General features: G+C 36.3%; 1 protein-coding gene across 3 annotated transcripts in view; it reads right to left on the bottom strand.

Moving 5' to 3' along the window:
* Nucleotides 1–12,305, bottom strand: part of LOC111155043 (integrin alpha-V) — a 105,517-nt gene that overhangs the window by 49,858 nt on the left and 43,354 nt on the right. For 2 of the 3 annotated variants that reach the window (XM_022515185.1, XM_022515105.1), the window contains 4 exons: nt 11,394–11,485; nt 8,436–8,550; nt 3,134–3,195; nt 293–338 (listed from right to left, as the gene is read on the bottom strand). In XM_022515185.1, the coding sequence (XP_022370893.1) occupies nt 293–338; nt 3,134–3,195; nt 8,436–8,550; nt 11,394–11,485 (315 nt within the window). The remainder of the gene's footprint in view (nt 1–292; nt 339–3,133; nt 3,196–8,435; nt 8,551–11,393; nt 11,486–12,305) is intronic. The other variant, XM_022515261.1, reaches the window with a different exon arrangement.

The following is a 12,305-nucleotide window of genomic DNA, read 5'->3' as shown; positions in this document are numbered from 1 at the left end:
TTTAAATTACTTTATAGATTTGCTTTATTATTTACTTTAAAAGCATTGTTTATTTTCTCCTAGGAATATACATAAATATATTCAATATGCCATAGATTTTATTTTCTATATATCATACTATATATAGGATACTACAGTCCTTTTAAAAAAATACTATACAACAGGTAGTGATTATACATTTAAATTGTATTTTTCAATTTCTTCCTTTAAAATAATTTGAAAAATCTCAGACATATAAGCCAGGAAAGCATTCACAATCATTGCTGAGTAATTTAAAAAAATATTAACCTACCTTGCCAATAAAAGCTACCAGGACCACCAAGAAGTACTCTATCAGCCTAGATTAAATCAAACAACAAAAAGATACATATTTAAAAACAGGCAGTTTGAAAGTTGAAAGCAATGTAATACACATAAAGAGCTATATATGCATACACATCTAACATTTAATATATATAAAAGCTATATACATATAACAAAATCATAAATCTCAAACTCCTCTAACTCATTCTCAGTAAATTTTCATTGCCCCTTTGCTAAAATACATTAAAATATAATACAAATCAAAAAATAGTTATAATGATTCAATATATGAAAATACACAAATACACACACTGATTCTATAGATCTGGCTGCTTCCTATACTTGTTATGAAGTACTACTGCAAAATATTTCTGAGTTACAATAAAGACAAAAAGTCTTTTTTGATTCTGTCTATTTTGATTCTATTACATTTGTGACTACACAGGCAAATTTCCTTCCTAAAAAATCATTTAAAAATTCTTTGGCTAGGGGTGCCTAGGTTGCTCAGTGGGTTAAAACCTCTGCCTTCGGGCGCCTGGGTGGCTCAGTGGGTTAAGCCTCTGCCTTGGGCTCAGGTCATGATCCCAGGGTCCTGAGATTGAGTCCTGCATCGGGCTCTCTGCTCGACAGGGAGCCTGCTTCTCCGTCTCTCTCTGTCTGCCTCTCTGCCTACTTGTGATCTCCGTCTGTCAAATAAATAAATAAAATCTTAAAAAAACAAAAACAAAAACAAAAAAAAACCCTCTGCCTTCAGCTCAGGTCATGATCCCAGGGTCCACGGATTGAGCCCTGTATCAGGCTCTCTGCTAAGCAGGGAGCCTGCTTCCCTTCCCCTCTCTCTGCCTGCCTCTCTGCCTACCTGTGATCTCTGTCCAACAAATAAATAAAAATCTTTAAAAATAAAATTCTTTGGCTAAGAAAAAATTATTTTTCATCCTGCAGATCTACACAGAAATGAAGTTAGAAGGTAAATTTTTCAGGGTATATTATATATACAAATTACACTTGACTAGCATTTCTTGTATCTGTAACAAACTGTAAGTACCTATTTCAAGGAAACTGTGTTTAGTGTTTGAGCATATTTTGATATTTCTTCCAGCTGGAGAGAAAATAATTTTCCCCTCCAAACATACATATAGTCCTAAGATTTCAACAGACAATTTCCTGCCCTGGCTATGAAAAAGATACTTCTAAATTGTCTACTTTAAAAAAAGATACTTTTCAGGGGCCCCTGGGTGGCTCAATGGGTTAAGCCTCTGCCTTTGGCTCAGGTCATGATCTCAGGATCCTGGGATCAAGCCCCGCATTGGGCTCTCTGTTCAGCGGGGAGCCTGTTTCCTCCCCCTTCTCTTTGCCTGCCTCTCTGCCTATTTGTGATCTCTCTCTGTCAAATAAATAAAGAAAAATCTTAAAAAAAAAAAAGGTACTTTTCAGAAATGTGTTGAAGAAAGCAAACAGTTAATTTAGCAACGAATATTCACGGTATGAGACTATTTCTGGGGTTACAGTTGCACGGGCATAGGTACAGAAAACATGGACTTTTTTTTAATCAACGTCTATTTGAAAAGATTTCATAAAAGTTTAAAGCTAGTATTTATTAATATACTTCTTGTTTTGCTTCCTCAAATTTTGAATTTTTAGTAATTACAAGTAGATTTTGAATTATGAATCTCAAACTGAGTGATTTAAATCAATTAGGTAGTAAAGAAAGTTAACTATAATTATAGTCCTAGTCTAGAAAAAATTTTTTAGTAAAGATAAAATACAAATTTTAAAAAATAAGAAAAGCTTTATAAATTTTCTGAATTACATAATTGTGTAGTTTCTTTTGTTTTAATAAATTTAAGGCATTTTCTAAGAAAGCCATATTGAGCTTTCTAAGGATGCTCTAAATTAAATCAATATATGTAAGATTTCTCTCGGTGTAATTAATATTCTCAGTCTGATATTCAAAATGTTCATATATCCCAACACCACCCTGCCCCCAAAACCCACATACACAAAAGAAAATGAAAGAAAGAAAAATACTACAGAAAATTTTCCTTTGAAAACATACACTGAACTGTTATTTTAGGAAAACAGATAAAAACTATCAACTCTGGAGAGTATACTAGCTTAGTGAAAAATACATAGAGCCACACATATGAGATTTTTTTTTTTAAAGATTTATTTATTTATTTGACAGACAGAAATCACAAGGAGACAGAGAGGCAGGCAGAGAGAGAGAATGAAGCAGGCTCCCTGCTCAGCAGGGCTCAATGCGGGGCTCAATCCCAGGACCCTGGGATCATGACCTGAGCTGAAGGTAGAGGTTTTAACCCACTGAGCCACCCAGGCGCCCCACACATATGAGATTTTTTACAGTAATTAAGTTGTCCAACTTTACTTGGTGCCTGTAGGCACATAATAGATGGTAAATATGCACACTTCTCAGCTTTTATGTAACAAAACTATAATTCTGTAACAGAGCTCCTACTGACAAGATTTTGTGAAAACCCAATTTCAGTCAAACAGGAAAAACTTTAATATTATATAAATTTATCTAACTGGAAATTTTAACATTAAGTCATAATGGTTATCTGCATTTCTCAGGAGATTTTCTACTGTCCTCCATTCCCATTCTGATGTCTATTTCAAATAAGCAACATCTGTTAGGGAGAGAATAATATAAGGCAAAGAATATCAAAATACATAGGTCATTTTTATTAGCTATTTTCATAAAACTTGTAAGAGTTATAGAGAAGCTGAAGTATTGAGCAATTAATTTTTAAAAATGGTTTAGATAATGAGATAGATCTGAATCTCATTCAGTCTTAAAGTAAGAACTTACTTTGGTAAAATCAATGCTGAATCCTCCTTGACAAAATCCCTGTCCATCAGCATCAATATTTTCTAAAATAAAAAGATTAGAAATATACACAAACCCAAAAACAAATAACATAAAACAAAACATGAGAAAAATCTCTATCACTGTAACCATAAGACAATGTACCATGAATTGGGAATGTTCATTCACTCAAGCACTTAATGAGCTATTATCACATTCTGAAAAAGTTAGTGTCCATTTTTATCAGCACCATTTTCTCAGATATGGCAAGAGAGATCAAAATACCTGGAATAGTCACCAGGAAACAGAAACATCACCTAAAATGGGAGATTTAAAACTTATTTTTAACCACAACCCACAGCAAGATTATATATCATAACCCATAAAACGCAATATTTACATGTTATATGTGTATATAATAGATTCATCAATAAGACAAAATTTCACAAAACAGTATCAGTATTACCATGTACAATATATTCTGACATTTTCTATTTTATTTCATTCCATTTTTTAAAAAATTACTGGCTATGAACCACTGTTTTGAATTCATAAAACAAAGATGAGTTGTGTTCTATGAGTTAAAAACTACAATCCTAAATTCCTATTATTACCCTTCAGTGGCTAGCCTACGGTCTTCACAAATCTATTACGAATACTGATAAAGAGATACATACATTCCTAATACATACTTACCACACATACATTTTGTAGCCAACAACAATAAAAAAACTATTAAAAATGTAGCTTGGAATTTTGGGAGAAAGCCAGGCCCTAACTTAATGTACAGCAAAGAACAAAATATGAAACTATCTTCACAACCTATTTAGAACTGCAGTCTAATGAACGTGAACACCTTTAAACATGACACTTTCAATTATTTTCCAGATGATAACAGACTCACTAGTTAGATTCTTTTGTAGTTACCTTTTATCTGGTAGTTTTCACAAAAGGAAACGATTTCTGGACAATTAGCCAATTCATTCAAATTAACTCTAATCATGAGTAATACTGTACCTAGAATACAGGTTAGGATGAACCTGAAGACTCTCCCTTGTATTATTTTGAGGATAACAAGGAATAATGAAAACACTACTCTTTAGTTATCAAGGAATTCTTCTAGTCAATGTTACAATACGTAAATCATTATGCTATATAGTATTTACTAAATTTCCCACCCAAACACAGGAACCAAAAATATCTATTTTCAGTACAACTGAAAGGACAACTTCCAAAAATTTTTGTCAAATACTCCCATCAAAAATTTTGAACACATTTTAAAAACCTGGGAACTGCCCCAAGATTACACACTTAATAACTAAATTTAGATTTGTTTTAGAAAATGGCCTCCAGAGTGTAATGCTACCCCAATGTAAATTTTTCTAACCAAGAGGGAATGGGAAAATGTGGGCTGGGGTTTCCAGTATCTAGTGAATCATACTGAGGAATCCTGCTCTGACCTCAAGTCAGCCATTTATTTCCTTTATTCAAGTTGTATTCAGGGGAACTATTTCAGGCCATTTATAAAGACATCCCTTTTTTGATTATCATACCGTATATTTATCTGCTTTATTTGGTTTCCCAGAATGTCCAGCTAGAAAACATGATCGTCCTTTAAAATTTTCTTAACAGGGACGTATTAAACTGAGTGTTTAAGGCAATGTAAAGAATTTTATGCTAACCACAAGCTATTTCAGTGAAGGCTTTTGTTTTCATTCCGATAGATGAATAATATTTCTCCCATTCGTCACGCCTGACAGCATGATAAATAATATTACTGATTATGATAGTAAGAGCAGCTAATGTTTATTAAGCCCATTCCCCAAGCCACATACTGTACTAAAGTATTTTCCAAGGCATTATCTTTTAAAATCTTATACAATCCTATGAGAGATACTATTATTATTCATGATTTATAGATAAGGAAATGAAGGCTTACAGAAATTAAGGAACTTGACCAGAGTCAGCCAGCTAGTAAATGAGAGAGCAGGGATCTGAGCCCAGTGTGTCCACACCATTAACCTGCACTATCTCAAATCAACAATATACTTAGAATTTCCTGAATAACAATCAAGGGGGAAGAAAAGGCAACTAGCTTTCAAAACAGAAAAATCTACGTACAAATAATGTCATCAGAAAGCGGAAGGAACAAAGGATACAGACTGACCATGGAATTGAAAGTATTTAAGTTACAGGATTTGTGGCTCTGGAACTTTTAGAGAGACACCTGGCCTATTGTGTAAAGCCATTAGGCCACAGATAGTTATGAAAAGCCAAAAGCAAACATAATTAGGAATAAAGAAATTTTTTACAGACAGTGAATTTTCATGCCCAGGGTGTCCACACAAGTCATGCTGAAAACAAAAGCAAACAAACAAACAAAAAGCCCCACAAACTACCAAAACAAGCCAAGTTATCAATTAACAATGCAGCCGTTCAAACTTGGCATGTAAAATCAGTCATTGGCTGCATAATTTAATGAAGCATGAAGAAAATACAAAATACAAAAACTGTACCTCTAAAGTCTGTTATCCAAATCGGTGTTTTAACAAGGGTAAAACAAAGGCCCAGAGTGATTAAGTAAATCATGCATAGCTACAGGAGGTTGTTGACAAAAGGTGAGAATATAACCCAGGTTCTCAGATTCCCTCTCCTGAGCATTCCCTTTCCTGAGCATTTTTTTTCCTGCGGTCATGTCACCCTTTGTAATCTGGGCCTATAGGTAGCTTCATATCACAAAGGTTACACCAAAAAGCGTGCATGTACAATGATCAGGGGAAACTGAAAGCCAGATTTATTAGGAAGAAGGGCATTCACTTTGATTTTTGAAGTCATTCTTTTGTTTTTTCTAAGATTTGAGGTATTATTATTTGATCAAGGATCAACAAACTTTTTCTGTAAAGGACCAGATACTATTTTAGACTTAGGGGCTATATGGTCACTGTGGCAACCACTCAGCTCTCCCTTTATACACAGCATGTAAACAAATTGGGGCGGCAGGGGGAGGGGGGCAGTATTCCAATAAAATTTTATTTACAAAAAGAGGCTCACAAGCCAGTTTCGTGACCTGATTTGGATGTTAAATACTTCAGAAAATAAGGTTTAAAACAATTTTACAATTTCTGTGCCGATATGTAAAATTTCTGTGTCTAAACCAAACAAACAGAAGCATTATGTAACAGAAACATCATGCAAATACGGCCTTCATCCTTTAAATACATGCTGAGAAAAAAAAAACTGGTCATTACTGAAGAGGCAAAATGACAGAAACTATTAGCCTAACCCAGCAGTATATCCCCAATGCACCATCATTAGAATGCTTGTTTTCAGACGGGTACTGAGTACTCTTCCACATCCAGAAAAATCCAAACCTGTATTTGTAAAAGCAGGATGTACTTCTCATGGATAAGCTGTGGTTAACACTGAGGCAAGTGAAATGGAAAATATTTCCCATTGTTAGTATTACAAAATAAGGATTCATTTGGAGTAAGACCTGGGTTCAAATCCTCATTAGACTGCTCACTACTATAAGATCTGGGAAAACAATTACTTGTAATCATCTGAATCTCAGTTCCCACATCTACCATGTGTGAATAAGGGTGATTTTTATATGTCAGTCATGTAAGTGGTAAGTTACAAACCTGGCATGCAAGAGTTAGCTCATTCCTCATAGCTATAAGATTATCTTTTCACAACAGGAACATCTTTGCAATACAGCAAAACACAAATTTAGTTCTCTCATGTTCCACACACCACAAAGACAGGAGTACTGTCTTTGTACAGCAACATAAACGTGATGATACAGATGGCATCAAGCACTGAGTGTAGGGCTGCCAACCTCCTCTGGTCTGTATGCTTTCTGGCCTATCCTCATAAATAATGCAATTCTGGAGGTATCATTCTTTTGATGTGTACCTCTCACAACAAATAGGGTAAAGTTGGTGGATTAAGAAGTAAGTGTTAATAAAAATCATTTGCAATTTCCTGGAGGTTCAAGTGCTTAGAACTTTGAAGACTGAAAAATTCCTTTGGCCTGGTGTCCTAAGTCACCTAACATGGGAAAAAAAGAATTTTGGCAGTAACAGTCTTACATGTTGTACTTCTATTACTAATTCCCTCTACCAAACTATCTGGTGACCAATGGAACAAAGAAAAGTATCGGTCTAAGGTGGCTCAGTAGGCTAATCATCTGGCTTCAGCTCAGGTCTCAATCTCAGGGTCCTGGGATCAAGCCCCACATCCAGCTCTGTAGCTTAGTGGGGAGTCTGCTTCTCCCTCTGCCTCTCTCCCTTGCTTTTGTCTCTAATAAATAAATAAAATCTTAAAAAAAAAAAAAATAACTGGAATCTCTTTTGGAAAAGCATTATCAAAACTATAAGAGCTCAAAATCACCTTTAATCACAATATGAATTTCATATGAAATTTCAAATAGTATTAGACGACAAAGTGAGATCTTTTCAACCATCAAAAGAGGAGTAAGCTTGATAAAAGATAAATAGAGAAACTCTGATTTAAAAGAAGGAAAATTCAGGAACGCTTGGCTGATTCAGTCGGTAGAGCGTATGACTACTGATCTTGGTGTTGTGAGTTTGAGCCCCAGGCTGGGTGTAAAGATTATTTAAAAGAAAATCTTTCAAAAAAATTTTTAATTAAAAAAAAAATTAAAGGAGGAAAACTCCAACACAGGAGTCCTGAGCTCAATGCTTCACCTTCCTATATGAACTCTGGCTCTTTTTTTTTTTTTTTTAAAGATTTTTTTTTTTTTTTTGACAGAGAGATATCACAAGTAGACAGAGAGGCAGGCAAAGAGAGAGAGAGAGAGAGAGAGGGAAGCAGGCTCCCTGCTGAGCAGAGAGCCCGATGCGGGACTCGATCCCAGGACCCTGAGATCATGACCTGAGCCGAAGGCAGCGGCTTAACCCACTGAGCCACCCAGGCGCCCAAAACTCTGGCTCTTTTTAAAGACTTTTTTTTTTTTACATTTAACACCTTTAACATTTTTTACATTTAACACATTTAACACGTTATTCATATAAAACTCTAGTTCTTAAACTTTGGTATCTATGAAATTACCTTGTGGAGTTTTCCTAAAAAGGAAGGTACCCAGGCCTGACAGAGATCTACTGCATCAGAATCTTTTATATAGGAGTCCCACACCTGTGTTAGAGAAGCTCAGTGGTGCATCTTTTGACTCACACACACTATGTCTACAATTTTTAATACACACACACACACACACACACACACGTAACAAAGTAGGCTTCCCAACCCTCTTTTAAAAGCTGGTACAACTTCCTACACATACTTGATCTACATGGGGCATACTCCACAGTCTTTGTTCCATCCTGAAGAAAACATGTTCCAACAGGCTCTCTCTCCTGTTTCATTTCAGTCCTCCAGTGGTAGAGCGGGGCACAGGCCTAAAATCAAAGGGGATAGTCCACAGCATAAAAATTCCCTGAAAAACTGAGCGTTTCAGACAATCTGTATTACTCTAGAATTCAAAAACACTTTCTAAACATTAATAAAAATTAATCAAACCTGTCTTATACCAACAATTCCTTATTACCACAGTGGATACAGATTTAAAAAGTACTTTCCTCACATATTCTTTTACAAAATAGTTACCAAAACTATTTCATATAGCATTTTTCTTGCTATTATGCACTAGGCTGATGGTCACAGATCAAATTAATGTTTTAACTAAATAACATTCTCATGCATGTAGAATATACCCTGAAATTATAAAGCAAATAATTTGTTATTAAGAAAAAATAGAGATGCCTGCGTGGCTCAGTCGTTAAACATCTGCCTTTGGCTCAGGTCACGATCTCAGGGTCCTGGGATTAAGTCCCACATTGGGCTCCCTGCTCAGTGGGGAGTGTACTTCTCCCTCTCTGCCTGCTGCTCCCCCTGCTTGTGTGTGCACTCTCTCTTTCTCTGGCAAATGAATAAATAAAATCTTTGAAAAAAAAAAAAAAGAAAGAAAGAAAAAGAAAAAGAAGAAAGACTTCAGAGTGCTTATTTTACCTACTTTCCAAATAATGACCTTTTTGTTTTCGGTGTTACAGATTTTAACATCATGTACAAGCAGTGGAATGATGCATATTTTAATAACATAGTAATTTACCAAAATGAACATTTAACTTGCTGGAAAAAGGTTCAATTAACTTTTTGTAATACTTTTTTGAAGCAAAACATTAACACAAACACTGCAGAAATTAATAGCAGGTTATTTTATATCTACCCTGAAAAAGGTGAAAGGAGACGATTATTGCTACTTCTCTACATGAACTTGATGTTTCATGTACACGGATTATTTGCTCCTCCTGCTTACGTCTGCTTCTGTGCTTTCTGCCTAGAGTGCCCCCACTCTCAACCCCATCCTTCATTTCCAACTGGACACATCCATTAAAACTCCTTTGAAATTGCAGCTCCTAAACAAATTCTTTCCTAATGCCCCACAACTAGATTTTAAAAAACAGAAATGAACACAATGCAGATAATTAAAACAAGGAAAGGCTTTCTGAGGAAGTGAAATGAAAGCTGAAATCAGAATGACAAAGGAATTGGCCAAGTGAAAATCAACAAGATGAGCCTAAGATAGGCAGAGGGAACAAAAACACTGAGATTCTAACTGCAGTGACCTGTCATGTGGAAGTAATAAAGACCAGTCTAGCTAAAGCATGTGAGGTGGCATGAGATGAGGCCAGAGACAAGAGCCACTGACCGGATTATGGAGGTGCTCCTAAACCAGAAGCAGCAGGGATTTGTCCTCTGAGAGTGATAGAAAATTACTTAACTGTTTTAATCAAGAAGATGAAATGCTCTGATTCCCTCTGGTCCTCCCATGGAGAATGGATTGTAGTTGAGGCAGGAGAGGAAGCAAAAAGAGGAGGAGAGCTCTGCCGTAACCCAGGCAGGCAATGACGGTGGCTGGATACAGGGTGGAAATAGTGCAGGTGAGGATTTATTGATGGATGTGGAATATATTCCCAAAGCCAAATTGATAGGGCTTGCTGGTGGATGAGGTGGAGAGTTATGTCTCTAAATAAGGTGGGAAGGTTTTATATGGAAACAGTTATCTTTGTGTTTTTCCCTTTTTTAGTTATTATTTATTTATGTATTTATGTATTTATTTTATTTCCGAGAGAGAGAAAGAGAGAGAACACAAGCAGGGCGGGCTGCAGAGGGGAGAGAGAGAAGCAGGCTCCCCACTGAGCAGGGAGCCGGACACAGGCCTGATCCCAGGACCCTAAGACCACAACTTGAGTCAAAGGCAGACACCCAACTGACTGAGCCACCCAGGTATCCCTGTGTTTTTTTCTTTTTGATAGTAGTTTAAAAGAGTTCTATTTTGGCCATGTTCATTTTCAGTAATACACGAGATATCCAAATGGAAATGCCACACAGCTAGTTTGGAAATATGACTCTGAAAATCCAAGGAGAATTAAGAGCTAGAATGATAGATTTAGGGTTTTATGGGTTTTATTAATAGCCATGAGACAGGATAGGAACAGATAGCTAAAAGGTGTAGTTAGAGAAGACAGGGGTCCAGAACACAGCCTGGGAATAACCCAACAACTGGAGACTGAGCCAAAAGGAGGCTGCAAGGAGCAGGCAACTGAACTGAGAGAAAACCAGGAAAATACAGTGTTCCAGAAGCCAAGGGAAGAAAAGTATTTCAAAAAGAATGGGCTAACTGACCTTGCTGAATGGTGCTGAGAAGACAAGAAACACTGATTTCAGTAACCTAAGAACCAAGGTGGCTTTGGCCATGCCTGCCTGAGCCTGACTACAGTGGTTGGGAAGAAAACGTGAAGAAGGTAGAGATGGTGACTGTAGAAAAGACTTTCAAAAAGTTTCTGAAAAGAGGAGCAAAGTAATGAGGTATAGCAGTGGAGAAGAGGCAAAGGGAACGTTGCTGTATTTTTAAAGAGAGGAGGTACTAGTGTGTTTGATTAATCACAGACCTACTAGTCCTAAACCTGACTGGATAGAAACATACTGACGGGAAGTATCAACAGGGCCAGGAGAAAGGAACAAGGTAGGAATGAAGGTAAAAAGTAGCAGAACCCAAGCCTGTGAAGGGTGGGATGGATGGGATCCGCAGACAGGATGACCTTTGATCAGAGCTATCTTATCTCATCTTGCACTGTGCTCCAGAACACACTGAGTTTTACTATCAGCTTTCAAACATAAAATCTTCTGTGTTTCCACATAAATTGACAAACCCACCTATGAGGAAATAACCAAGACTTACCAAAATTTTATCCTGTTTTGATCTCACAGATGCTCCAAACCACTGGTGAGACTTAAACTCCAAAGGATCATCCTTAGCAAAATCTCTATTGCCTAAGAAAAATATTGTGAGGGGTGAGAAACAAAATATATATTCTTAGTAAAACAGTTTATTTCAATCCAGCCAGGTGTACAAACAGTGCGCCTTTCATTAATCAAATTCCACATCAGCTTTTATCTCACGTACTTTATGAATGTCTAAAACTTTCAACTAATCAAAAAACGAAACACAGGATGACTGTAAGTGTCTCAGGGTTGCTATTAACCCATATTAACTATTACAATGTAGATGTGAAAAAGTAATAGTAAAGTTTCCCAACTGCTAAATTATCAGATAATTAACTATTAAACAAATACTTATAGTCACCTACTGTACTCCCACAAATTCTGCGATATAAAGATATTTATAAAAACAAAAGTCTACTGCCGGGATGCCTGGGTGGCTCAGTCAGTTAAATGACTACCTTCAGGTCAAGTCATGATCCCAGGTCCTGGTATCAAATCCCACATATGGCTCCTTGCTCAATGGTGAGCCTGCTTCACCCTTTGCCTGCTGCTCCCCCTGCTTGTGTGTGCACGCTCGCTCGCTCTCTCTCTCTCTCTGTGACAAATAAAATCTTTAAGAAAGAAAACGCTCCTTTATAAAACACCAGTAGCAAAAGACTAAAGTAAAAGACTGAGACAGTGCAAATGACATTATAACACAGGAGTTAGAACTAGGAAGACATGACTCGGCTGGTGGAAAAAGGAATTAGATTTGACACATGCAAATACTTACTTTCAGTTTACATTATTGAGAAAATTATTCCCAATGCATCAGCCACTCATGTAAAGCACTTATAAAAAAGAAAGAAAAGAAAAAAGAAACAGAAAA

Source organism: Enhydra lutris, unplaced genomic scaffold (genome assembly GCF_002288905.1).
Source record: "Enhydra lutris kenyoni isolate GAN:26980312 unplaced genomic scaffold, ASM228890v2 scaffoldscaffold1, whole genome shotgun sequence".
NCBI lineage: Eukaryota > Metazoa > Chordata > Mammalia > Carnivora > Mustelidae > Enhydra > Enhydra lutris.
Note: the sequence above shows the minus strand (reverse complement) of the source record. Positions and strands in the feature narration are given on the sequence as shown.